Source organism: Thermobia domestica, chromosome 12 (genome assembly GCF_964235325.1).
Source record: "Thermobia domestica chromosome 12, izTheDome1.hap1.1, whole genome shotgun sequence".
Lineage (NCBI taxonomy): Eukaryota > Metazoa > Arthropoda > Insecta > Zygentoma > Lepismatidae > Thermobia > Thermobia domestica.
The window spans coordinates 70,346,271-70,373,715 of NC_137465.1; the positions used below are offsets into that span (position 1 = coordinate 70,346,271).

Genomic DNA, 27,445 nt, shown 5'->3' on the forward strand with positions numbered 1-27,445 from the left:
GTTAAAACCAGAGGGCACAAAGAAGTGAGAAATTTTCAGGAAGAAGACAAGCGAGGTAAAAGTTGTGTGTGAGCAAGAGATCTTTGAAAAAGTAAATTTCCATATTCAGTGATCAGGTTGCAAATAGTGAGCGAATATATTTGTAAAGTGCTAGAAAGGTAAGAAACTACTGAAATAATTAGATTTTAGTTCATATTAAAGTCCTATCAATTTGAGTGAATCTGCTTTGTTTGTTAGGCCTAATCTTCTTTGTGGCCTAATCAACATTTATTTTTAATCTACGATTATTAAATCATAATATTTTTATTGTATTCACATATAGGCTGTTTAGTTGTATTGCAAGATTGGTAAAGTACTGAACCATGTAGTAGTTCCTCCTTTCTTAGAATATTGAGGAAATGTAATAACAGGTATCGTCGCCATATTAGAATGCTTGCTACCATAAATGAAATTGTGTTGAGTCAGCTAATATACTGCAAACAGTTTTATAGTTGCGTAACTTTTTTGGGATAGTAGACATTTGTGATTAGTGCGATGCGCTTACAAATTGAAGGAGAGCAATCAAAATTACTGAAATTGTTTTAATAGGCAAAAAATACATTTAATCATTTATTGAACACTGTTAACCAGTGAGGTTAAGATCGTATAGCTGTTTTTGAGTTTGCGTTAAGTACCAACGTCGAGGCTAATATATTTTGAAGTAAGCTATACGTGGAATTCATGCCACCTAAGCTTCCGTCCGAGATTAAAGACATTATTTGAGGAGACGGTTCTACCAAATTTTGACACATTTCTTACATTTTTAGGTTAGAGCTTTCGACAGGGCTCAGTACAGTGAAGACTTATGGCATAAAAGCTAGTGCATAAGGCACGAACTAACTTGTGCTAGGTGGCTACTAAAAAGCATGAATGCTATCTAACCGAGTCAGGGCAGGAACGCAGAAGGGGGGTGATTGTTAGGGGGTTGCGTCAGCGACGGGAGGTATATGTTTTTTTCAATAAAAAACAGTTTTTGCCAACCCTGCTTAAAATGCTTTCTGTGAGTCCAATGAAGTTATTACTTAGAGATACAGTTATCTCGAAGAAACTAAAACTTACCGTTCCGTTTACCTAGACGAAACTTGGTATGATAGCAATACGTGCCAAATCAAAAATTGGTCCGACGACTCTTGACAATTCCACAGTTGCAACTTCGGACAAAAAAGGGGAAAGGGGCGTTATTATGCACTTGGCTGGCCGATTTGCTTTTGTGGATAGTTCTTTATTTATAACTCACAAGAAAATGTCTGATGCTCCTCCTGTCGATTATCATGGGACAAACGCAGAGATTTTCTACCGTTGGTTTGAAAACTCCATACTAAAACGCTGAGAGGATGTATCTTCCATATACGAGTACTTGTATAATGCCCCTTTCCATAGTCGTGTAATTAATCCGAAGCCATCGTGGAGAAAAGAAACTATTCTTAATTATATGCGAATTACAATAGTGCCATATATAGTCCGGTCCCGATAATACCTATTGTCCAAATTATTGATGAACAACTGCCTGCAAACGGAAAAAGAAAAAGATTAGACGAACTGGCAGCATCATATGGGCATGTTTTTAAAATTACCTCCATATCATTGCGTACTTAACCCAATTGAAATGGTGTAGTCACAATTAAAACGGACGGTAGCATCCCAAAAGATGAAAGGCGAACCTCTACCAAAACTGTTGTCTTTATTAAATAGTGCATTCAACAGAATTAGAGTTGACAATTGGAGGAATTACGTAAGACACGTGGAGGATATTCAAGGCAGTTACAGAAATCTTCAGTCAACTCAAGTATAGTTTTAGTATAAATAAGATTCGTCAACAGACAATTCCGACAGATCAAGAGTAGCACTTTTCAAGGGTAGACAGTACTCCGTAGTTTTTAATATTCTCTTATTTTCGTAGATCATGCACCTTATAAAATTTGTGGTTGGTTCCTTTCTCTAGCAAAGTTTAATATTTAATTCACACAGTATTGCCGAGCGAGCGTAAGCGAGTGAAGGCGGGTTAGAGCCCCGCAGGACACGTTGTTTTCCGTCTTTATTATAGCTAAATGGGAAGGGGGGACCTGTGTTCTAGAACCTTGCCGTTGGTTACTGTTCAATTTCTTTCTTGTTCAAAATATTTGTATTCACGAATGGGCGAACATATAATTGCGAATTTTTACAAAATTTCCTGTTTAAAAAATGATTTCCCTATTTATTTTTGCATTAATTAAAATATTGATATATTTTATTGCAAGTTTTTATTTTGTAATATGATAGCGCTTGCTCTTGTAGAATTCACATACAGAGTAATACGCGTCAGTTTTATTTTATTACTGGTAATACAATATATTTTTTATCCTTTATGATTCATTACCCGAAGACCTAAAGTAACATAGGAGCAAAATTATCTAATATACAACCAACAAAGAAGTGAATTTCAGGAGGGCTGAAAGTCGAAAACTAACCAAACCTAGCTACAGATCTGATTTCGATATGAACATTGGTTAAACCTGGGCGATATGAATCTTTAATTGCTGCTAATTATTTAACACCTATCCCAATAAAGCATTTAAATTTCTTATTGCCAAATGTAAATATTTACCAAGATTAATTTTAAAAGTCAAGAATATAAATTTACTGGACAAGATTAAAAAAAAAAAATTTTTTTGAGACTAGGTGAAAAAGAATTCTTTGCGAATCGAGACAAGACTTCTTCAAACTTAACAAGTCGTCTCTTCTCGTGGGCAACACTGGTCAAGATCAAGTTAAATCTTTTTCGCGCGTCCCAATCGGGATAATATAAAATGAATCTAAACATTTCCTTAATATCGCCTATTGATTGGCTTCATTGGTGGGAACCATAAACCCTGCCGAAGCCACTAACCTTAGGATACGTTTTCATGTAAGGCAATTGAATTATATTGATTTCAATACAGTAGTAAAATATTTACATGTCATAATTTTCACAATAGCCTGTTTTTAAATTTTATTTTAAGTTTAGTTTACTAACGGCTTTATCAACCAAGTGCTAATCAAGTTGCAGTTTTCTGATATTTTGCACTAATGTTAGTTTTTAGGGACTTTTTCTTCAATGAAACTAAAATTATAGGTATAATATTGTAGAAAATGACTCTACTTCCCTTTCTCAGCAACAGAAGTTTTAAAATAAAATAACTTCAAGGATTCGTGAGGTACTCTATTCTTAGCAAAAGCTATTTGAACCCTCTTTTACTCCCCTATAAGACATATTTCTGAACAATCTTTTCTTAGTCCTTGATTTTGACAAAGGAACATACAAATTCATGTTTCTATCTATAGTAGTTTGACTTAGTTATTGATGAGTAAGTCATTTTAATCTTTTTTTATATAATAGTGTAACTGTCTTTCTTTTCTTCTAGGAAAAACGAATGATTCGTGTTGAGTTTTGCTATTTTCGCCCGATTTGAAATATGTTGTAGGCAATGGATCACATAACATTTATCTTAGATCATTTTTTATGACGATTCACGCGTCAATACGTTTCTACTACGGCTTTGTCTAGAAGAGAACATCATGTGGTGTTCAGACATTTCCAAGAAAAAGAAATGACAACCTTGTCCTCCAGCTCGTGCAGAAAGGACTTTTGTGGTCACTTGTGGTTATGCTTGCGGAAGGGGCTCTCTTACTAAGAATATGGGTAAGGGCCGTTTATCGGTGGCCACGACTGTACGTATATAGATTTGGCGGTGGAGGAACATATCCGAACTTTCCCCATTGTAGGCTGTTATATAAAATGCATATGCTGCCTCCTTTTACGAAGAATATGCTAACTGAAATATTACCTGCACAAATTGGGATCCCCATAAATTCAAAACTATGAAGGATCGTTAAAATGTAGATAGTAAAAAATACAATAATATATAATCCATTTCAGTGACTAATTTTTCATGTGGTAAGTAGCATAAGAAGGGAAGCAGCTGTATGCAATGCTGAATTTTTACCTCTTGCCGACGAATTAAAAGTTAGTGAAATGTATTGTTTTCTTGATGTTATTTAGTATCTCCCCCAAATGTGTCGGTGGTTTCGGAGCCGGTAATACTGTGACTTATATTCAGTCCTTGTAAACTATTACTGGAAATCAGTTCCGAAAACAATGAAGCATGATGGCTCAGTGGTCGAGCGCTTTCCTCTGGTGCGTGGGATCCCTGGTTCGATCCCCAGCCAAGTAATTTGTAGTGGATAATATGTCCGTGGTTTTTCACAGAGTACTAGTTTCCTTTCACTTTCTAATTCAATGAATTCCTCCATCACCCGCTTGCCTTGATCATCTCCATCAGCCTAATGGCCATAATCGTGGGATACATTCCCGAATATTTCATTTTCAAACTTCCCCCTCCCCCCATAACATTCTGTTTTAGAGGGTATAAAACATAATAGTCGCTTCCTGGCTACGACCTGCCCAAACGTTAAACCACACATTAAGGAACTCGTACGCCCTCCGCTCACGCGCGAGCGTACATACATATATGTTTCACTTTCACAAAAAGTAGGGTTGCGTCCTCGTAGAAGCAACGGGAAATCCCTCTTAATGTAAAATTTGGTTTGAATTATAGTTACATAACTGTATCACCTTATTCTTTCGTGTTTGTAACTTTGAATATTTCCTGGGAACCTCATTAACACAATAGATATTACTATATCACCGGATATCACTTTTACATCTCTATTGCAAGTTCTGTTTTAAAGAACATTTAGTGCATATATGTTCAGTGACTTAATTTCGATGTTTAATTTTTATTAAAAATTGTCTGTTTCCCTTCAATTTACTGTTTATATTAGGAATTTATGTAAACATTAGTTCCACTGGCAGATCACAAATTTTGTGAATTTGAGCGCTAAGGTCGTTGAACACGTATTTTGGTTTATGTAGTTTGTCAATGAGATTTCTTCTGAAAGTTACTTCTAAATATTTGTTGCCATCAGGTGTGAATTTGAAATGGTTTTCAATTTACAATTCAACTTCAACTCCAAATAAAAACAATCTGTCCAGATCAAATTTTTGAAGTAATGTAGATTCCAGAGACCGCCTGTCGAGATCCTATTTAGATTACTTGATATTACTATTAACCGTAACGCTAATAAACCCGTAATTAACACGGAGGCATATTATATATATAATATAGGGTGTTTCAAAACGTGTGGAAGGTGATTCCTGACACCAAGATAAGACAAACAGTATAGACCAACCTGGGAGGATGGAGTTTGGCTGAGGACATATATTTGAAGTTCTCACCAATACCTGTATAAAAATTATTGCGGAAGTACCGTAGGATTCTGAAACATGGATGTTTTTATAGGGCACATACTATTTCCTAAGTGAAGTCTTGACCCGACCGCGGTAAGTCACTTTTTGAGGTATGGACCTTTAGAATTCATTTTTTCATCTTTTTGGCAGGCTATAACACCGAAAGGAAGCATTTGTGCACCCAGGTTGGTCTATACTTTTTGTCTTATCTTGGTGTCGGGAATCACTTCTCAAACGTTATCGGTGTTTTCAAATCCCTGTATATGGGCCATCTTGTTTCTGAAAGTAGATAAAGAGAGAAGCATTTTATCTTTAATCTCGGTCCAAAGAGTAGGCTGTGTTCGCTTTGTTTTACCCGCATGCTATTTTGTCCCCATATTAGCTGCTAATCCGCATTCACTGCCTGTTGGTGCCGCAAGTTTCTCGCATTGACAGTGTACAATTTGTAAATCAGTACTGTGGTAAATGATACAATTTGTAAATCAGTACTGTGGTAAATGATACAATTTTAAATCAGTACTGTGGTAAATGGTAACATGTCACCAAAATGGTATTACACCTTTCTAATTGTAAGGATCGGAATAATTGGAACATAAGTGGGTAGGTTGAAAAATTGACAGAAAATGGATGTTTTCTCATTATTGATGCACATCTTATATTTTTATTTTTTTTTTATTTTTTTATAAACAAATTTGCCAACGTAGGAAAGCCGGGAAATCGAAGACATGCGAAATAATTTCTACCATGTTTGTAATATGGGACTTACTATTGTTACCGCAATCTAAAGAGTACATTCTCTGATCTTAAGCTGATAGCAGCGTCTTCAGATTTTATGCTTTTAAAAAAGAATCTTGTCATCTGTGTGCATGAATAACATTGAGAATCAAAGTACAGAACATTCGATTCTAATGTTACTGCTGCCGGCTAGTCACAGATTAATCGGCTATGTGAGAAGTAACTTAATGTCACTTGTATTTCTGCAAGAAAGCAAACGAAAAAGAAAAATATAAGCAAAGGAATTAATTCCGAATTCGGCACTTAATCCGTGCCTAAAATTGTAACACGGCAGTAACTTTTTTGTTCCTAATGTCACTAATTTCTTTTTCCAGAAATATAATGAAAATGCCTTCTAAATATTCAAATAGTCCTTTTACATTTCTGCATGCTTAAAATAGAACAATAAATAATTTAAATTTTGAAAAATCCTACAGTGTGAAAAGCTCTCCTCCCACTGACAAGCGAAAGAAAAAGCATTAATAAGTGACAAATTATATATAACCAATACCCATATGTGCTGGTTTGATTAACCTTTTCAGGACGGGCAGGGATTTCAAGAAAATCGTAGACCTTTACTTTGGCGGCCCTAGCACCCCTCCTAATTCTTCCATGGGTATGAATTATACCTTGTTGGAAAGCTTATAAAACAAAGATTCTAGTAAGATAACCTTTGAGGCTACCGTACCCAACCCGTAGAAGAAGAAGAAGAAAGAGAAAAAGTGAAAAAATATTTTTTTCGAAATTTGTGAGTCTGGCAACACTGTTTCTAGTCGTACGCTAGAAAAAATATTCTGACCTGTAGGCCAGACATTGATAATAATTATACCAAAAAATGAAGGGCAAAGGTACAATAGCTAGGTAAAAAAAAATCGGAAGATAGAATCTAGGTGAATCATCCTGTTCCTATTTTCCCGAGAAATTTTCGTCTACCCTTACGTTTTCAGGCTTGGCGACGCCCCTAAATGTCACACATAAACAAACCATACCTCGTTGGAAACCTTATAGAACAGACATTTCAGCAAAGTAACTTTCGTGTCTCTCGGACCAAATTAGTAAAAGACTACGACGAAAATCATTTTTTTTTTTTTTTTCAAAAATACAATTCTTCAGAATTTGTCACTGTGGCAACGCTGATATATAACGTACGCAAGCAAAAAAATCTCAGATTTACGCCAGACACTGGAAACAATGATATCAAAAAATAAAGGGTTTAGATTCAATAGGAATGGAGGGAAAAATTCTGAACACCGAGCCTACGTGAATCATCCTGTATTTTTTCGATAGATTGTGGTATACGCTAACATTGGCAAGTCTGGTGATGCCCCTAATTGTCACAAGCATATCATCTATACCTCGTTAGAAACCTTATGAGACACCCATTTCAACAGGGTAACTTTCGTGTCTCTCGGACCAAACTAGTAAAAGAAGACGACGAAAGTCAAAATTTTTGCGAAAAAATCTATTTTTTCCAAATTTGTCCGACTATGGCAACACTGGTATCTGTCGTACGCAAGGAAAAAAATTCTTACATTTACGCCAGACATTGGGAACAATGATATTAAAAAATGAAGGGTTTAGGTACAATAGGAATGGAGGAAAAAATTCGGAACCCCGAACCTACGTGAATCATCCTGTATTTTGTTCGAGAGATTGTGGTATACGCTAACATTGGCAGGCTTGGCCACGCTCCTAATTGTCACAAACATATCAGCTATACCTCGTTGGAATCCGTATAACACACACATTCCAACAAGGCAAGTTTCGTGTCTCTTGGGCTAAATTAGTAAAAGAAGAAGACTAAAATAAAAATTTTGGTTGGAAAATCCAATTTTAAAAAAATTGTCGTACTATGGCAACGCTGTTATTTCTCGTACGCAAGAAAAAAAATCTCACATTTATGCCAGACATTGTGGACAATGATATAAAAAAATGAATGGTGTAGGTGTAATAGATGTGGAGGAAAAAATTCGGAGCACCGAATCTGCGTGGATCATCCTATATTTTTTTTCGATAGATTGTGGTATACGCTAATATCGGCAGGCTTGGCCACGCTCCTAATTGTCACAAACATATCAGCTGTACCTCATTGGAAAGCTTATGGAACAAACATTCCAACAAGATAACTTTCGTGTCTGTCGGGCCAAACTAGTAAAGGAAAAAGAAGACAAAAATGAAAATTTTGGGTGGAAAATCAAGTTTTTCGAAATTTGTCTTACTATGGGAACACTGTTGTTTGTCGTATGCAAGAAAAATAATTCTCACATTTACTCCCGTTATTGTGAACAATTGTGCAAAAAATAAACCGTGTAAGTGCAGTAGGAATGCACTCTTACTAACGGCAGAGAATAAACTCGCATTGGTTCACCTAATATTGTTCATCGCAAGATCATTGCTTTTCTTTCCTTTTGCTTCTTCAGGAAGATTTTTTTTCTAAAACTAAATAACTTGTCAAAGGAGGGAGTTGAAAGAAATGCATATTTACGACCCTTAGATTCAACTGATAGCTACAGCTGACTCTGACCAGGCTAAAAATAGAACGGTGCGTTCTGAGGTGATAACTGTTTTCCTTTCGCTCTCTCTTTTTTCTCTCTCTTCTTTCTCTCTCTCTCTCTCTCTCTCTCTCTCTCTGTGTATGTCTGTTCAATAAGTTATCTTGTTGGAATGTTTGTTCTATAAGCTTTCCAACGAGGTATAGCTGATACGTTTTTGACAATTAGGAGCGTGGCCAAGTCTGCCAATGTTAGCTTATACCACAATCTCTCGAAAACATACAGGATGATTCACGTAGAGTCGGCGTTCCGAATTTTTTTCTTCACTCATATTCCACCTAAACCCTTCATTTTTCTACATCGTTGTTTCCAATGTCGCGCAAATGTGAGAATTATTTTCCTTGCGTACGACAAATAACAGTGTTGCCATAGTCCGACAAATTTCGAAAAATTTTAATTTCCCCCCAAAATTTTGACTTTCGTCTTCTTTTACTGCTTTGGCCCGAGACACACAAAAGTTACCTTGTTGGAATGTTTGTTCCATAAGCTTTCCAACGAGGTATAGCTGATATGCTTGTGACAATTAGGAGCGTGGCCAAGCCTGCCGATATTAGCGTATACCACAATCCATCGAAAAAAAATACAGGATGATTCACGTATGTTCGAGGTTCCGAATTTTTTTCTTCACTCCTATTGCACCTACACCATTCATTTTTTTATATCATTGTTCCCAATGTCTGGCGTAGATGTGAGATTTTTTTCCTTGCGTACGACAAATAACAGCGTTGCCATAGTCCGACAAATTTCGAAAAATTTGATTTTCCACCAAAAATTTGATTTTCGTCGTCTTTTACTGGTTTGGCCCGAGACACACAAAAGTTACATTGTTGGAATGGCTAATCTATAAGGTTTTCAACGAGGTATGGTTTGTGTGTCTGTGATAATTACGAATGTCGCTAGGGCTGTCAACGTTAGAGTACACAACAGTGGATATTGAATAATATACAGGATGTGTCACGTAGGTGTGGGGTTCTGAATTTCTTTTTCCATTTGTATTGAACCGATGGGTTTGACTTTTGTGTATCATATTCCCAAACGTCTGTCGTAAATGTGAGATTTTTTTTTCTTGCGTACGATGAATAACAATGTTGCCAGAGTTCCTCAAATTTGAAATATACTTTTTTCTCTTTATAAGAAAATATACAATAAGAGCCCAAAAGTCATGGACTGGGTATGGCTAGTTAGTATGTTCATTTGTCTCTATGGGTGCCATTTTTTATCCTTGTAGCTCCATCAGGGGGTACCTCCCCCCAAATTCTGAAGGGTGAGAGGGAACACTATAAACACCCAACTTTGCCCCCCTCCCCCTTCACGACCCTTAGTTTACCATTGACAGTACACTGTCAAAAGTGTACACCCGTTCTTTCCCGCTGCCACTGTACTGACAGAGGCGAAAGGTCTACTTTGACCAGCGACACACCGGTTGAGAACCAACGTTTTTGTTTCCTTTCGCTATGGACTATCTCCTCATACAATAAGGCACATCATTTTAAAAAATAAGTGTGCTATTCCTACTTTTATCTAGTTTTAATAGCGATAAGAATTTAGGTTTGTGATTTTTAAAAAGAATGGCTTTTAAATTTTAAAAAAATCTGCGTTTCACAAGATTTTATAAATGTTTCGGAGGAAATATTATCATGGTAGTTCAATGTATACTGACTTCTTATTGTACGAAGGAAAAGAACACTCTTCTTTTTTTCTTACCACAGCTAGGGGTGGTGGCAAGAGGGTAGCGGGGAAGAGGGAATCAGGGAATCATGTTTTCCTGCTAGAGTAGACTAAACAAACGTCACGACAGAAGGTAATTTATGACCCCGAATAGGAAGTTGATTGTGTTATCGTCATTTTGTTTTAACAAGTGGGCGATATACACAATTGCCCTCGTACCCTCCACCCCTCAAAACCACGAGCCCAAACTGGGTTGTTTGTTTTCTTGTGTGAGTCATGTTCCGTTCTGTGATGTTAGCTGGAATGAAAAGTGTTCATTTACCTTTTGAGCAGATGACATCAGCAAGCTTTGCGAAGAAGCAATTCAACAAGCAAGCAGTGTGGCACGAGAGTCACAGAAGATGTAGATGATTTGGACGCTGTTGACAATGCCGAATCAGAGATCGAACCCGAGACATTTTTTGATCTTTGGCGCCCCTTGAGTTTGTACAAAGTATGTCAAAGGACCCTAAATTTTAACCAGGGACTTTCCTTAAGAATATAAAAGTGATTTCATAACTTAGTCGCATTTCGTAACGTCAGAAAAAAATGTTTTCTGATACACTGCAATGACATAAATTTTACACATTTTTTTGGAATTTGCAAGGTGTCAGAAAATAATTTCATTGTAAGACCTCAACCAAAAAGATTTCGCATTCGGAAGGATGTACGTACATTTTCAATACAATTCTTTACAAATAAAATTGAAAAGAAGGGGGTTGGGGGTGTTTTCACCCCCAAATTTAGCATTTTTTCTAGATTTTTTTATCTTTGGCGCCCCGTGGCGCCCCCTGAGTTTGTACCAAGTATGTCAAAGGACCTAAAAATTATACCAGGGACCTTCGTTAAGAATATAAAAGTAATTTCATAACTTAGTCGCATTTCGTAAGTCAGAAAAAAATGTTTTCTGATACACTGCAATGACATAAATTTTACACATTTTTTTCGCATTTGCAAGGTCTCAGAAAATAATTTATAGAAACATTACTATTTCATTCTAAGATCTCAACCAAAAAGATTTCGCATTCGGAAGGATGTACGTACATTTTCAATACAATTCTTTACAAACAAAATTGAAACGAAGGGGGTTGGGGGTGTTTTCACCCCAAATTTAGCATTTTTTCTAGATTTTTTGATCTTTGGCGCCCCGTGGCGCTGCTCGGTTTGTACCAAGTATCTCAAATGACCCCCAAAATTATAGCAGAGACCTTTGGCAACAAAATGCTTTTTACTTTGTCTCTATACGCAATAGTAGTTATTTTAGAAGCTTTTCTTTCATACACTACAAACTATTAAAAATCATTTAAATTTCCCGCGGTACGGAGAAGCGTACACCCTGCTGGCCGGCGGTAAAGTAAAGGTTATAAGAAAATATACAATAAGAAAAAGGGTAAATTCAATACCCCTCCTATTCACCCCTCTCAAGCCCAAAAGTCATGGACTGGGTATGGCTAGTTAGTATGTTCATTTGTCTCTATGGATGCCATTTTTTATCCTTGTAGCTCCATCAGGGGGTACCTCCCCCCAAATTCTGAAGGGTGAGAGGGAACACTATAAACACCCAACTTTGCCCCCCTCCCCCTTCACGGAGGGACCCATTACATGAATGATATACACAGGATTAGAAAGTTCCATCCTTTCTGAAGAGATATATACCAAAATCATATCTCTAGGTTAATTAGGAGCTGAGCTAGAGAGGTTTGAATTGCTGGCTCAAGGGTTGAGCCGTTCGTCCTGAAAAGGTTAAAGAAAACGTTCACAAATCTTACGTAATTGTTACCAATCAGTGTATAAAGCCATGGAACATTACGGAAGCATGGGAACCCACAAACTAATGTCAAGACAAAATACACTTGTAGTGTGCGTTAATGTTAGATCAAAACATTCTCTTGGAACGAGGGAGATAGTACTAATCGATGAAAGTAGTTAGTATCTTTTTAATGTATTCTCAAGATGAGTCTAAATTTCTTCTTTAAACTTAGAAACAAAGAAACCCTATTAAAAGTAATAAGGAAAGAATAATACTAAGAATAATCATGATTTCAGATTGCTTAAGCGATCAGGGTTATAAATACCGAATTTCTTTCAACACTTAATGTGAAAGAATTCAAGGCAATTGAAGGGGGCAAGCATCCCTAATCCTCCAGAATAAGTGTATATGTTAAATACATGTCAAATTTCTTTTAACACACATACTTCTGTGTAAGAGAAATCACAAATTGGTGTAGACAGTTGACAGAGTCGAGAACTTTTAACTTCCCCAAAAGAAATTTATACTAAATAGCAAGAATATTAGTATGCTATTTATTTAGTCTAAAATTGGACACTCGGTCGAAAAGGTGTAACAGGAGTTTCAGGCCAGCCATCCTGAGTGAAGTTTCTCCGGGGTTTTCTTCATTAACACCAGGCAAATACCTGGATGAATCCTAGGTTCCAGACCGCTTCCTTCCTCTCCAATTCCTGGATAGTCAACCTTTGTATGTTTGACAAGCTCTAAAGACTAGAAATTGAATTCCTGATATAATCTATCCAAAATTGTGAACGACGCAAAACAGACTGATCTAGTTTCTGTGTAATAACCTTTTACGGAAATTTTTGTGCAGTCGTTTCAGTGTATAAAATATTTGAGATTACTTAGATGGGTGTGCTGGGTCTTGAAATGCCGAGTTTATTTTGTTTAACTCCGTTAATTTTAACCCTTTTAAATTCTTGCCTTTTTCGGCGTTTTTCTTGAGTCTGATAAGCAGCGACAGTGTCATCCCTATTTATCCTAGGATCATGGTTTATACCTCGTTTTTCTCAGAATGGAACAGCCTTTCAAACGGTACCACTTACATGTCCCTATAATATGCCAGAAGGGAATTATTTGAGGGGAAAATCGGGATTTTTTACAAAAAAAAAACTTCTTCAAAGTTTGGGACCCCCTGAGGGCCTCCCGGGTCTGCGCACAAACCTCCAAAAATTTTGAAAAATACTACGTAGAGTACTAATTACTTGTGACAAATTCGAAATTCCTGTCTTCAATAGTAAGGGCGGGAAAATTTTTTACCCATTTTGAGAGAGCATCAAAAAACGCCCAAAACTTCCCTAACAATCACCCTACAAATTTTTAAAAAAATTCCGACACGCCCCTAATGATCGTAAAATTATGGTTCATACGTAGTTTTCTTCAGAATGGAGTAGCCTTTCAGATGGTATCACCCGCATGTCCCTCGGACATCCCTAAGGGGGGAAAAATTGAGGAAAATAGGGAGTTTTGCTGAAAAAATCCCTTTTTCCCCGGTTTGGAGGCCTCTGGCGGTAAACAGATCCAGAAATCACTTTCAAAATACTACGTAGTATACTGATTGCTTGTGCCAAATACCAATCTCCTATCTTCAACACTAAGGACGGGAAAAATATTTTCCTCTTCTGCGAATATTCCCAGAATGTCCCAGAATACCCTATATAAATATCAAAAATTTCTTGACACGTCCCTAATTATCGTAGGATCACGATTCATACACAATTCTCTTCAGAATAGAGCAAGCTTCCAGATTGTATTAACCTCATGTCCCTCGGACGTCCCGAAGGAGGGACAAATTGAGTAAATAGGGATTTTTGCCAAAAAAATCCCTTTTTTTCGTTTTCGGGTCCTCTGGTGCGGCCCTGGGTAAACATAGAGATCTGGAAATCACTTTCAAAAATACTACGTAGTGTACTAATTACTTGTGCCAAACACCAATTTCCTATCTTCAACACTAAGGACGGGGCGGGAAAAATATTTTCCTCTTCTGCGAATATTTCCGAAATTTCCCAAGGATACTATACAAACTTAAAAAATTTCCTGACACGTCCCTAATTATCGTAGGATGATACATACGTCGTTCTCTTTAGAATAGAGTAGGCTTATAGATGGTATCACCCGCATGGCCCTAGGACGTTCCTAAGGAGGTTACAAGTGAGGAAAATAGGGATTTTTGCAGAAAAAATCCCTTTTCCCCGTTTTGAGGCCTTCTGGCGCGGCCCAGGGTTAACATAAAGACTGGAAATCACTCTAAAAATATTACTTATGGTACTAATTACTTGTGCCAAATACCGATCTCCTATCTTCAATACTAAGGGCGGGAAAAATATTTTCCTCTTCTGCAAATATTTCCGAAATTTCCCAAGGATACTATACAAACTTGAAATAATTCCTGACACGTCCCTAATTATCGTAGGATGATGATTCATACGTCGTTCTCTTCAGAATAGAGTAGGCTTTCAGAAAGTACCACTCAAATGTCCCTATCATGTAGCCGAGCGGAGCAAGAATCGCGAAAGTGGGATTTTTGGTCAAAAAATATCCCTTTTGTCCCTTTGAACCCCCCTTCTGTGTTGACGAAGAGATCTGAAAAAATTTTCATAAAAACTAATTGGTCCACTGATTGTTTAGGGTAAATGTTAGGATTCTAGGATTAAAGAGAAGCTCACCAAAAAATGTTGAAGTTAGACCTCAGTAAAAAAAGGGAATTTGTAAATTGATGAAGTCATACTCCCTATGTTCTGACGCTCGGAAGCGTATAGACCCAAGTCTTTCTTGAATGCCTCCTCTTTTGGAAAATAGAAAAAAACCGGAACTAAATAGCATTCTTAGTTCTCTTTTAATCGAATCTTTAAGACACTACAATATCGGTCGAAAACGACCCAAAAAACTTAAAGGGTTGATAACATCCCAGGGAGCTTTATTGGGCAAAATTGGATCTTGAGTGTTGTACATATATTTAAAGCCATATTCTACTTAAAATACCGTTTAAGCGTTCATGTTCTGTTGTACACACTATGGGATTACCTTAGGTGGCCGCAGTGGCTCACCTGGCGCGCGTTCCTTTTTCTCAGCTCCCAGTGCTTGTGTTGAGTACTGTGCGTAGTTCTTTCCTAGCCTCGGTGCATAATCGTGAGACAAACTTTATCATGCATGGATTAGTTTTAAACTCTATTCTTAGAAAATTACGGTTTTCTTAATTGTGTGTGTGGAGGGGAAGGGGGGCAATTTCTGTTTAGCATATTAAAATAATATCGCAGTTCTCTCATCATCACGGGGAAAAAGTGAAAGGTTTGAAATCAGTTTTTGAACGTAGTTAAGAGCAGGGTTTTTATAATGTAATTATTACAATACGAATTCTAAGGGAGGAAGTTACGATACGCCGAAATTGAATATCACGATCCTCTCAGGTTAGGGAGATAAAACTATAGAAAGATCCCATGGAAAATAATTTGACTTGTGCGCCAAAGGCAGCATAAATAAAAAGTAATTTTAAACATATTAGTGTTGGGCCGATCTGGGTGTTTTATTAATTTTTCCACTATTTGAAGATAACTTTGGTCGAGCTGAGTTATGTAATTTCGATTCAGATATGAGTTTCAAGGAACTGGGAAATGAAGTTATAATGTTCTTTCAAATGTCTTCCTTGAACCTAGATATCCCGTAAAGTAGTAAGAGAAATGAAAAATACTAAAGAAGCCATCTTGATCAGGAGCATCACACTATTGGAATCTAATATTTATATTTATGTATAATTCGTGCACATACTGTAACTTCACCATAGTTACAATTTTAAAGCGAAAGCTACTGATATATATCGTGAGAAAGTTGCAGTGATAGTACTACCAAAAAACAGTATTCGATTTATAGACATTTTAAAAAGGTTGTGTAGCACACTGCTTTTTTAAAGAAATTTTGTTCATTGCATGATTTACTTTCGATGTATACTAATTCGGATGCTTAAAAAAATGTCATGCATTGTCTTTCTTCACCCAATCATTGTAAATTACCAAGGTTACCGTGACTAAGTAACCGTCGCGTGTTAAGAAATGGAACATTTAAATTTTATTCCATTTTTTTAAGAAGTACGCCCGATGTTTCCTTTCCGCCGTGTTACCAAGGCGTTTGGTTTCTATGTTGAAAGAAATTTACCCAAAACATACATATGTAAAGATTAGTCCTTTTATTGTATATGTGATTTACAAATATGTGGAAAGCTGGCGTCTGAAGTTGGATAACAAGTGATGCGTTGGATGCTTTCCAACAATAGAAGACTGACAACAAAGTTAAAAACGTTTAATGAGCTGTAATTCTGTAATCTTAATATTACGGGATTATTTCTAACATACGATTTTCAAGTAACAGTAAATATGTGATACTATCGGGAACAGCGCGGTCGATGACCTAGGTTGCCTAGAATCAACGTTAAAGAACACTGCATTGGTTGAACAACCTTCCCTCTCGTTTTATGTACACCACATGTAATAGTCAAGCGCCAGCTTTCTTTATCCACACAGCCAAGAAATGCAAGAGATAAGTTATTCAAAATGCGATCTAGTACTATAATGAACTCATTTATTGTTTACTTTCAGGAAATAAAAATGCAGATATTCGTGAAGACACTGACTGGAAAAACTATAACTTTGGAAGTGGAGCCTTCAGACACAATAGAAAATGTGAAGGCAAAGATCCAGGATAAAGAAGGCATTCCTCCAGATCAACAAAGGTTAATCTTCGCAGGAAAGCAACTTGAAGACGGTCGCACTTTGTCAGACTACAACATTCAGAAAGGTAAGCTGAGAGATCTCATGACTTTAGTTTTATCCAAAATATGTTTAATGGATGGGTCAAGCATGGTTATGGGGTAGTTTATTCGCGATGGGTTCCAAAAACTAGGGTTACATATGGAATTTTTCAAGGTTTTGCGTTGACGTATAAATATTATGGTGAACGAGAGAGTTGCGGTTTACATTCGAATTTCAGAAAGGAGGGACTTGAAACAGCAAATAATAAAAATAAAAGGAATCGTATTGCAGAAGAATAACACTACCAGCCTATGCTTTATGTAGCAGATGTGTTTGGAACCGAAATTGAGTTTAGTAACATTACACTTAAGTTGAAAGTGGAAGTGTAGAAATTGCTTGACCCGTCCATTCTGCAGCGTATTTGCCATTTTGTGAATCTTAGAAACAATTGAAAACGAGATTTCGACATTAAAGTTCTTTACGGGTAGAGAGCATGGTGGCTCAATGGTAGGGCGTTCATCTCTGGTTTGGTCCCAAAACATGGAGTTTGTGGAGAGCAATATAGTGTCCGTGAGTTTTTACTAAGATGATGTACTTCCTTCCACATTATTTCACCAATTCTTTCATTCCTGTTAAGGTTTCCCCGTAGCCTACATGGCATGACCATGGCATGTAGATTTCACTTCAAGTATTGTAACTTTTTTCCGATAAGTTCCTTTTTGATATGAAATTTGACATGATAGAACAATGTTAGTCTTTAAGATCAATGAATTTAGTTAGGAGATTTTTTGAAGAAAGAAAAAAAGCTTTAATGCGGTATATTTCTGTGCGTGTGTCCGTCCGGCTCAAAAACTATTTGATGGATCACCAGTTTTGGCCAGATGCAAAGCATGGTTGGCCTCCTTTTTAGATTTGAGATTTACTTTCCATGTCAGAAATTACTGGCAATCTTCTAATTCAGTAACCCGCAGAGGGAACGATAGGACAATAACAATAATGGTATGACAGACAGCTACGTCTACCTTTCACTAGTAAGACTGCTTTTGACACGTTGACAATCTCTGATGTAGAGGGATATAGATTAGGAACAGAGTTTAAGGGACGTCATCAATCTGGTTGATCCGAAGTAGGTTCCCTCGTTTATTCCTGTGAAAGTGTAATAATTGATTTTCTACTCGACGGATGTGAAGACACAAATATTTTCTATTTTAAACTGTTCATAGTAGTAAAGCTATTGAGTGAGGAGAAATGAAAAATGTTCAAAAACTTTGTTGTGTATACCGTAACAAACCAGTTCTTTACGTGGTCTATACTGTGACATTACTACTTCTTTAATGTATTTTAGAAAAGTAAAATATGCTGCAGATCAAACATAAATATATATATTTATAGTGTGCGATTTTTTTATTTTAATTTTTATTTATTTATTTATTTTATTTTATTTTTTTTTTATTTTTATTTTTTTTATTTATTTTTTTGGTAAATGGGCTGAGCCATGTGAATTTTTAGGTTAATGCATATTACCTGCTTGTACCGGAGATGGTAATTTTACAATCAGGGCTTACGATATCTCCACCTCGCGGTCACTAGTCTTACTGGAGTTTTTGTCCCCATTCACGTAATGGGCTCGCATTGAGTTAAATTGTGGGGCGAAGCTCTCGAGTTCGGACGTTAGTTTATACAGGGTGGACCATTTATTTTGATACGCCCTTGTAATTCTTATTCATCGACAAAAGATTCTAAAATGTTGTACCATTCAAATATCGGCAGGGGGACTCTTTGTGATGCCACCAGGTTAACAGTGTTTCTCAACCCAATCTGTTTTTTTTTTCTTTTAACGCTACGCCAAGATTCAAATCCACATGTTAAACGAAAATTTAATAAGATTTTTCATTCAGTGTTTCAAACTAAGGACGGTACAGTATCACATATCCAAATTTTGGTGGTCTCTATAGCAGTAACAGCCCAAGTGAAATGGGGGGGGGGGGGGCAATGCATATCCAAACTACTTTAGTGTTCAATACTATTATCATGATAACGACAAATTTCAAATGACCAGGGACAATGATACCTTTTTTTTTTTTTTTTTTTTTTTTTTTTTTTTTTTTTTTTACTTTTCAAAAGCTGTTTAGATAAGTACCTCATTCAATTACAGAAATGGATTTCAATGGATCTGAAGATCATAATGCCGTTTACAGCAACTTGATATCTCAAGCCGTTCTGGAGAGATATAGTAAATACTGATAGTTCTCTCTAATTCCGTTAACTTGTAATTACATCTACTAAAAAATATTGCACTAACGTCATAGATGCAGAGCAAATCAAAAAGTATTTAAGTTCTCACAAATATTCCATTTTAAGCAATATATCAAATTTAACAATTTTTTCACATTTCGAGAATGATTGAGATCAAATTGCTATGAACATTGTAATCTTTGTTTATTGAAAATTAATTACGTATTTGGATGTAATACTTATATCAACACTTTTTCGAAATAAACACCTAAAACCTTCTAATTTCGTTTGTGCTTTTTCAAAATAGTTCGTATGATGACCATAATATTTGACACTAAGGTACTTTGGGTGTGCTTTACCCCATCGGGTGGCATGTGTAATTACTGTTGTAGAAACCTCCAAAATTTGGTCATTTTTCGATAGTAGTGATTAGTGTCCTTAGTTCGCCACACCGCATAATGTATGCAGTTATAAGTTTTTAAAGTTTAACTTCCATATTCTTCTTATACTAACATGTTCGGTGTGTAGTTCGTAAAGATTAGGTTAGGTTAGTAGTTTGTAAAGATAGTATATTTAAATTGAAGTACAGATTTAGTGAGTGTATTTGGCTTGCAATATGCCAGTATTTTGCGAATGGTCGTGAAATGTAAGTCTAGTTTCCGTTGCAGTTAAATTTTAAGAAGATAAACTTTGTACAGGGGTACATAGATAGATACCAGAGCATATGTAAGAGGCTAGGTTATAGCAGCCATTTGGCTCCACGTATATATTGGCGTACTATCTTAAAAGTTAACGTGTTTAGTTTCTTAAAGTGTAAGTCTGATTTTGAGTAAAGTACGTTGTCAGAAATTTTGAGCTGCAGTTTTAAATTTCATGCTGAGTAAAAGTTAAATGGGTTAACTAAAATTGTCAAAAAAATGTTTAAATATGAAATATTAATGAATGACTGTTCACGTACAGTCAAAATCTCTTGAGCGAATAAGAATATTTAGTGTATTTTCAACTGAAGGTACTAGCTAAGAAAAGGTTGTGAACACTGGAATAGAACTTCAAAAATATACATGTTATATTAGTTCTCAAAAGATCGTTAAAAATTTAGGTAGAACACATTTTGCATAAAAACAGAATTTTTTTGAAATTGTAAAACTAAAAGGAAAACTCTTATTCTGTGTTGACGGAAGATCACACAAACTAATAGGTCGATTATAGTGATAGGTCTCGACCTGTTTGAAGTTTCTAAGTTTCAGAATATAATCCCACTGAAAGGTAGATGGGATAGTTTTATATACATATGAATTCAGTATAGGTGACAGTTTTCTTTGCTCGAAGTTAAATTTCTTACGGTTAGATTTCTGAAAAATTAACATTTGAGTTAATCGTCCCACGATTGTGCCCTTTGGCTAAAAGAGACTAAAGATTAATGAAAGTGAAGGATTGAATTTGTTTGCTCTCTCGCCGGGGATCGAACCGAGAGGACCACGCGCAAGCCACTAGACCAGCGTGGAGGACTGGTACGATTTGTTTTTAATTCTCACGAACTTTGCGAGTAACACAGAAGACAGACTGAGTTGGAAAAAAAAAAAAAACATGATCGCGGTGATATGTATGGGGGGTGTAAGTTTGGATTTACATACTGCTACAATTATTGATACACAAAAGTAAAACTTTTTCATTATTTGAATTAAAGTATATACCGTGGACAAAATAATTTACCGTCACATTGGCAAGTGCCGAGCTTCAATGAACAGACACGTGAAAACAGATAGCAGTTACAATTCTGCAGAATATCCAATTTTTCATACTGCAAAAACACTGGTTGATACGTGCAAAATGACTTCAGGAGCTATGAATTCCTGTATACCAACAGAACTAAGTCTGTTAGTGAGGGTAATCAGTATAAAGAAATGCAAAATGAGTTTATTTCGTGAAGATACTTTTCGTTATTTGGAAGGAATTAAATCTAAACACTCCCAAGAATACAGTAACTTGTGCTTACAAGAAACTTGATACAATTGTAGATTGTTTCGGAGGTGCAACTTGGGAGATGGGATTTTATGTATTTTGGTTGCATGTTTCGTTTCTTATAGGAGGCTTTGAGTATGTCACGAAAGTCTGAAGTTTGCCGATTATTATGGGACATGAACGCAGAAATCCTCTAGCGTTGGAAAACTACAAACTGAAACTCTTAGCGGGGGAATTTGTTTTGAATACCTTCTGTCGTAGTCATATAATTCGAAGCTCGATTTTCCGTTTAAAAAAAAAAAAAAAAAAGCTCGCTACCGCCACACCTTGTCCGGTCTATCATACTTGTCCTGCTCGATTTGTGAACTGGCTGCATAAGTTTCGAAGGGGGGGGGGGTTGAACTTTAATATGCCTTGTGTTGTAATTGCTAATTCGTTAGATAATCATGACAGATTTGAGTGGCCTTTTTATTGTAAGACTGTATTTAAATTTTTCTTTTCATATTGCATGTACTTCGTAGTATTTATCGTCGATTGTTGTTTGTATTTGACAAACAAGACGTACTTTCTTGCAAAATTTCCAGTTAAAAATTATTCGCTGAATTTATATTTGCGTTGATTCATTATTTCGTGCCGTTCGGAACAAATAGAAGCATTTCTTTGAGAATTGAACTTATTAGACAGTGGATTATTGATGTATCTTCCCGCATTGTTCACAATCTATTCCCAACATTCAGGTTGTTGTCTTTACGAAAGAGGAACTCAGAGGCTTGGACGCATAGAAGTCATTGAGATTTTGCAGTTTTCGAAGAGAGTGCAACGGAGGTACTCAGATTTGACAGCCGCAAAGTGCAAAGATGGTAATTTGTAGGAGGAACATCTAGTGAATACGCTGGATGAACTTCTATTGAAGCTACTGAATGGCAACAATTGTCGTATGTGCTACGTGTGGTTTAGCGTTGTCCATGTGAATGAAGTTGTGTCGTTTATTCGGCATTTTTCTTGCAATGCTGTTTGAACACGAAGTTGATTATAGCAACAGTGATGGTACAAATACGGGGTAGAAGTCCACTTGGTTTTCCCTTCCATGTCCCGCTAGACACTCAACAGTATCTTCTTGGGATGGAATCGTGTTTGAGACATGGTGTTGGCTTTGTTTTGGCATATCCATTTCTTCCTATGCTTCAAGTTCCTTGCAGACACAATTTCCCATCTCAAGTAAGTGAGAAAAAGGACTGAACATGATTAACGGGGGCAAATAAGCAAAGAACCGTTGATATTTGTCTGCATTATGTGAATGAAGCCACTTCGTGTAACTTTCCATACGTTGAAGGTGTCCCCGCACAACTTTCCTGTCCACTGTTTATTTTCGTGACAAATTTCCGGAAGCATTTTGGTAATCACGGTGGATACCAAACTGGGATGGGCAACTAGAACGTGAAGCATCACGCTGGTCAAAATTTCCACTTCGAAACCTGTCAAACCATTTACGGGTGGTGGTCATTGAGCATTACGGTTCTAAAACTTTCAAACTTGTATAGAATATGTCGGACTCTTCTTTCACTGGACACTCCCAGTACGTTAGACTGAACGAAAAACTACTAATACTTCTGATATCACAGCTACAATTTCATGTTTTACATTGCTGCCATCATCTCTTACGTCAGACAAAAGTTTTTGAAAATGAACGGCATGTATCAATGAATTAACACAATATAGTGGTATAGCTTAGCTCACGAATCTCTGCCGCGGCTGACGGCATAAACGTATTAGAATCGCGGCAGAGATTCGTGAGCTGAGCTCTATATTTTTATTGCAAACTTTTGAGTATTAGTGCAGCCGTGGAAGAATAAATTCGCACAATACCGTGCATGGTAGTGTGCTCCAGTTTACAGTAAATATTACTTTATCCCTCATTCGGCAATGGACATAGAGGTGGAGCTCTCTGACATTACAGTACTGTTTCTACAATTTTATGATTTGATGCGACAGAAGTATACGTAGTAAGAACTTCCGTAGATGGAGACTGGTTTTAATCTTACTTTCATATTAAATAAGTAGCAATTTTCAAGGAGAAATCTCATGACTTAATTTCAATTTTACTATAATACATTGTAGCAATTTGTCTTCTAGAAAAGACGTGGGCAGAGTCAATTCGCGATTGGGAACATACTTGGGTCAAATTGCCTACGATCTCTGAATTCATTTTTCTTCCTGAATTTTCACATTCGCGCTTCGGTCATTTCTCCATGATTGATGGACAACCGTTGCTCAGAGGTAGTGGTGCGTGGGGTTCCTAGTTCAATCCCAGCTCGCGCTAAGCGAGCTTTGGACAAACTGTGCGTGGCTTTTCTCGGAGTTCTCCCGTTTCCTTCCACTTTATTCATTCCACCATTTCGTTCATTTATCAGTCTCCTTTAACCTACAGAGCATAACCTTGGGCCGTAAAACTGATGTAATTTTCTCCATGACTAATTGAAGTTCTACAACAGAACGGTATAATTTGGACATTTTCCAAATTCACTCAAATGCGCAGTTGGCAGATACAGTGTTAGTGTTGAAAGTTTATGGCGATGAAAAGAGGAAAAATTCAGATTACGGGTACTAATTAGCAGGCACGGCTGTTTATATTATCGTGTAATATGTACTAACTTTGGAATTTTCGAAGAATCCAGAATAGTTAAAAGAAGAATCATCGAAGGAGTAGGCTTTACCTTAAATCAATCTTTCCTTCAGTTAAACGTCGGATGATTATCCACCGATGCTAACCGAGACGATGATGATAATGCATAAAATAATCGAATGAAGTGGAAGAACATTGGCAAACCCACTCTAATGGTAATTGTGAAAAGTCCGCTTAGTGAGGTTCGTCTACTCCTGCAGTTTAGCTTAGTTTCGTATTACCAAATACGCTGAGTAGGCTTCCGTCATATCCCTAATTTGTTTTTTCTTAATGTTAACATACGGCCCGATACCTAATTTCGTATTGCAGAACTGCAAAATAAGTAGGCAGTCCTATCGACAGACTGTAACTAGGCTTTCATTGTATACTTTTTGATATAAATTAGGTTTATGTTGAAAATAATTTTTTCTTTTGCTATTATTATTTCCGCTTTTCTTTTGAATGTTTTTGACTAAGGTTTACACTTGCTCAAGTAAAATACTAATTTTACGTCATTTTCTATTTCCAGAATCCACTCTCCATTTAGTTCTCCGTCTGCGAGGTGGTATGCAAATTTTCGTGAAGACCCTGACTGGCAAAACAATCACTCTGGAAGTCGAACCATCTGACACAATCGAAAATGTGAAAGCTAAGATCCAGGATAAGGAAGGAATTCCCCCAGACCAACAACGTTTGATCTTCGCCGGCAAGCAGTTGGAAGATGGCCGTACATTGTCTGACTACAATATCCAGAAGGAATCTACTCTGCATTTAGTTCTCCGTCTGCGAGGTGGTATGCAAATTTTCGTGAAGACCCTGACTGGCAAAACAATCACCCTAGAGGTCGAACCATCTGACACAATCGAAAATGTGAAAGCTAAGATCCAGGATAAAGAAGGAATTCCCCCAGACCAACAACGTTTGATCTTCGCCGGCAAGCAATTGGAAGATGGCCGTACATTGTCTGACTACAATATCCAGAAGGAATCTACTCTGCATTTAGTTCTCCGTCTGCGAGGTGGTATGCAAATTTTCGTGAAGACCCTGACTGGCAAAACAATCACCCTGGAAGTCGAACCATCTGACACAATCGAAAATGTGAAAGCTAAGATCCAGGATAAGGAAGGAATTCCCCCAGACCAACAACGTTTGATCTTCGCCGGCAAGCAATTGGAAGATGGCCGTACATTGTCTGACTACAATATCCAGAAGGAATCTACTCTGCATTTAGTTCTCCGTCTGCGAGGTGGTATGCAAATTTTCGTGAAGACCCTGACTGGCAAAACAATCACCCTGGAAGTCGAACCATCTGACACAATCGAAAATGTGAAAGCTAAGATCCAGGATAAGGAAGGAATTCCCCCAGACCAACAACGTTTGATCTTCGCCGGCAAGCAATTGGAAGATGGCCGTACATTGTCTGACTACAATATCCAGAAGGAATCTACTCTGCATTTAGTTCTCCGTCTGCGAGGTGGTATGCAAATTTTCGTGAAGACCCTGACAGGCAAAACAATCACCCTGGAAGTCGAACCATCTGACACAATCGAAAATGTGAAAGCTAAGATCCAGGATAAGGAAGGAATTCCCCCAGACCAACAACGTTTGATCTTCGCCGGCAAGCAATTGGAAGATGGTCGTACATTGTCGGACTACAATATCCAGAAGGAATCTACTCTGCATTTAGTTCTCCGTCTGCGAGGTGGTATGCAAATTTTCGTGAAGACCCTGACAGGCAAAACAATCACCCTGGAAGTCGAACCATCTGACACAATCGAAAATGTGAAAGCTAAGATCCAGGATAAAGAAGGAATTCCCCCAGACCAACAACGTTTGATCTTCGCCGGCAAGCAATTGGAAGATGGCCGTACATTGTCTGACTACAATATCCAGAAGGAATCTACTCTGCATTTAGTTCTCCGTCTGCGAGGTGGTATGCAAATTTTCGTGAAGACCCTGACTGGCAAAACAATCACCCTGGAAGTCGAACCATCTGACACAATCGAAAATGTGAAAGCTAAGATCCAGGATAAGGAAGGAATTCCCCCAGACCAACAACGTTTGATCTTCGCCGGCAAGCAATTGGAAGATGGCCGTACATTGTCTGACTACAATATCCAGAAGGAATCTACTCTGCATTTAGTTCTCCGTCTGCGAGGTGGTATGCAAATTTTCGTGAAGACCCTGACTGGCAAAACAATCACCCTGGAAGTCGAACCATCTGACACAATCGAAAATGTGAAAGCTAAGATCCAGGATAAGGAAGGAATTCCCCCAGACCAACAACGTTTGATCTTCGCCGGCAAGCAATTGGAAGATGGCCGTACATTGTCTGACTACAATATCCAGAAGGAATCTACTCTGCATTTAGTTCTCCGTCTGCGAGGTGGTATGCAAATTTTCGTGAAGACCCTGACTGGCAAAACAATCACCCTGGAAGTCGAACCATCTGACACAATCGAAAACGTGAAAGCTAAGATCCAGGATAAGGAAGGAATTCCCCCAGACCAACAACGTTTGATCTTCGCCGGCAAGCAATTGGAAGATGGCCGTACATTGTCTGACTACAATATCCAGAAGGAATCTACTCTGCATTTAGTTCTCCGTCTGCGAGGTGGTATGCAAATTTTCGTGAAGACCCTGACTGGCAAAACAATCACCCTGGAAGTCGAACCATCTGACACAATCGAAAATGTGAAAGCTAAGATCCAGGATAAGGAAGGAATTCCCCCAGACCAACAACGTTTGATCTTCGCCGGCAAGCAATTGGAAGATGGCCGTACATTGTCTGACTACAATATCCAGAAGGAATCCACCCTGCATTTGGTTCTTCGTTTGCGTGGAGGAAATTAGATGCACGTCGCTCTTGATTCATATGGAAATTTTTATTTTTCGCAAGTATCATATGACACGCCTTTTATTGTAAAATTTTTAGTTTTTGATACTTTTTCAACTTTTTTAAGTTTATTCTTAAATTCGTATGAATCTTAAATAAAGCAGTGTAAGTTAAATGGAGTTTCATTTCACACTATTGTTATTACTGATGTGTTGAAGGTTTTATTAATTTTGTGGCTATTGTATATGACATGTATGAGGTTTTGGCAATATCAAAATGTTGCGTTGACAGTACTTTAGTAAATGAAGAAGGAACATCAGTCTGCCTTCGTTTTTCAACCCAAAATAGTAGATTGTGATTGATCTCTTACTAAAATATAGTCGGTCTACATCAGATGAAGCAATTCTAGTTCTACAAATTGTACGAGGGCAGTTTGAAATTTGCTCGGTTTTTGCTTGTCTAATATTATTGGTAGTTTGAAATCTCTGCTGCATTAATTTAATTTTTAATTTGGATCACAAGATCCGAAAATGTCATAAAATTGGAATCTCAAAAGTGGACATGAATATTGTCCCATTATCATCTTCGAATAATTGACAAGTTGAAGTACTGGGAGGCAGTACAAAATTGTCTACGTTAGTGGTATATAATTCAGTTGTATCATTCGAATAACTAATAGTTTATTCGAATAAATATATGTGTATAAGATAATTTGATGTAGCAACTAGGAAAACAGCAAAATTGAATTCGTATTGCCCTATTTTAGTGGTAGTGGTTGTACTGCTGTTGGGAATTTTCTTCTCTAGTAGAGCTAGAAGAAATTATACTAAGTTCTGGAGTGGTTAAAAATAGTGGGAGATTGAACTGTTTTCATCAAATTA

At 37.1% G+C, this 27,445-nt stretch overlaps 1 protein-coding gene across 1 annotated transcript; it reads left to right on the forward strand.

Moving 5' to 3' along the window:
* LOC145666504 (polyubiquitin-C) lies at positions 1 to 26,739 on the forward strand. The gene is made up of 3 exons (XM_081733774.1): positions 1 to 158; positions 16,717 to 16,915; positions 24,258 to 26,739. Exons 2-3 carry the CDS (start codon positions 16,726 to 16,728, stop codon positions 26,579 to 26,581), a joined length of 2,514 nt encoding a protein of 837 aa, XP_081589900.1. The 5' UTR covers positions 1 to 158; positions 16,717 to 16,725; the 3' UTR covers positions 26,582 to 26,739.
* The last annotated feature ends 706 nt before the right edge of the window (positions 26,740 to 27,445 follow it).

What these genes read in the sequence shown, in the direction of transcription:
- LOC145666504 (XM_081733774.1), top strand. Translation starts at nt 16,726, where the DNA reads ATGCAGATATTCGTGAAGACACTGACTGGAAAAACTATAACTTTGGAA. An exon ending in AGACTACAACATTCAGAAAG is followed by an intron (nt 16,916 to 24,257) that starts GTAAGCTGAGAG and finishes TTCTATTTCCAG; the next exon opens with AATCCACTCTCCATTTAGTT.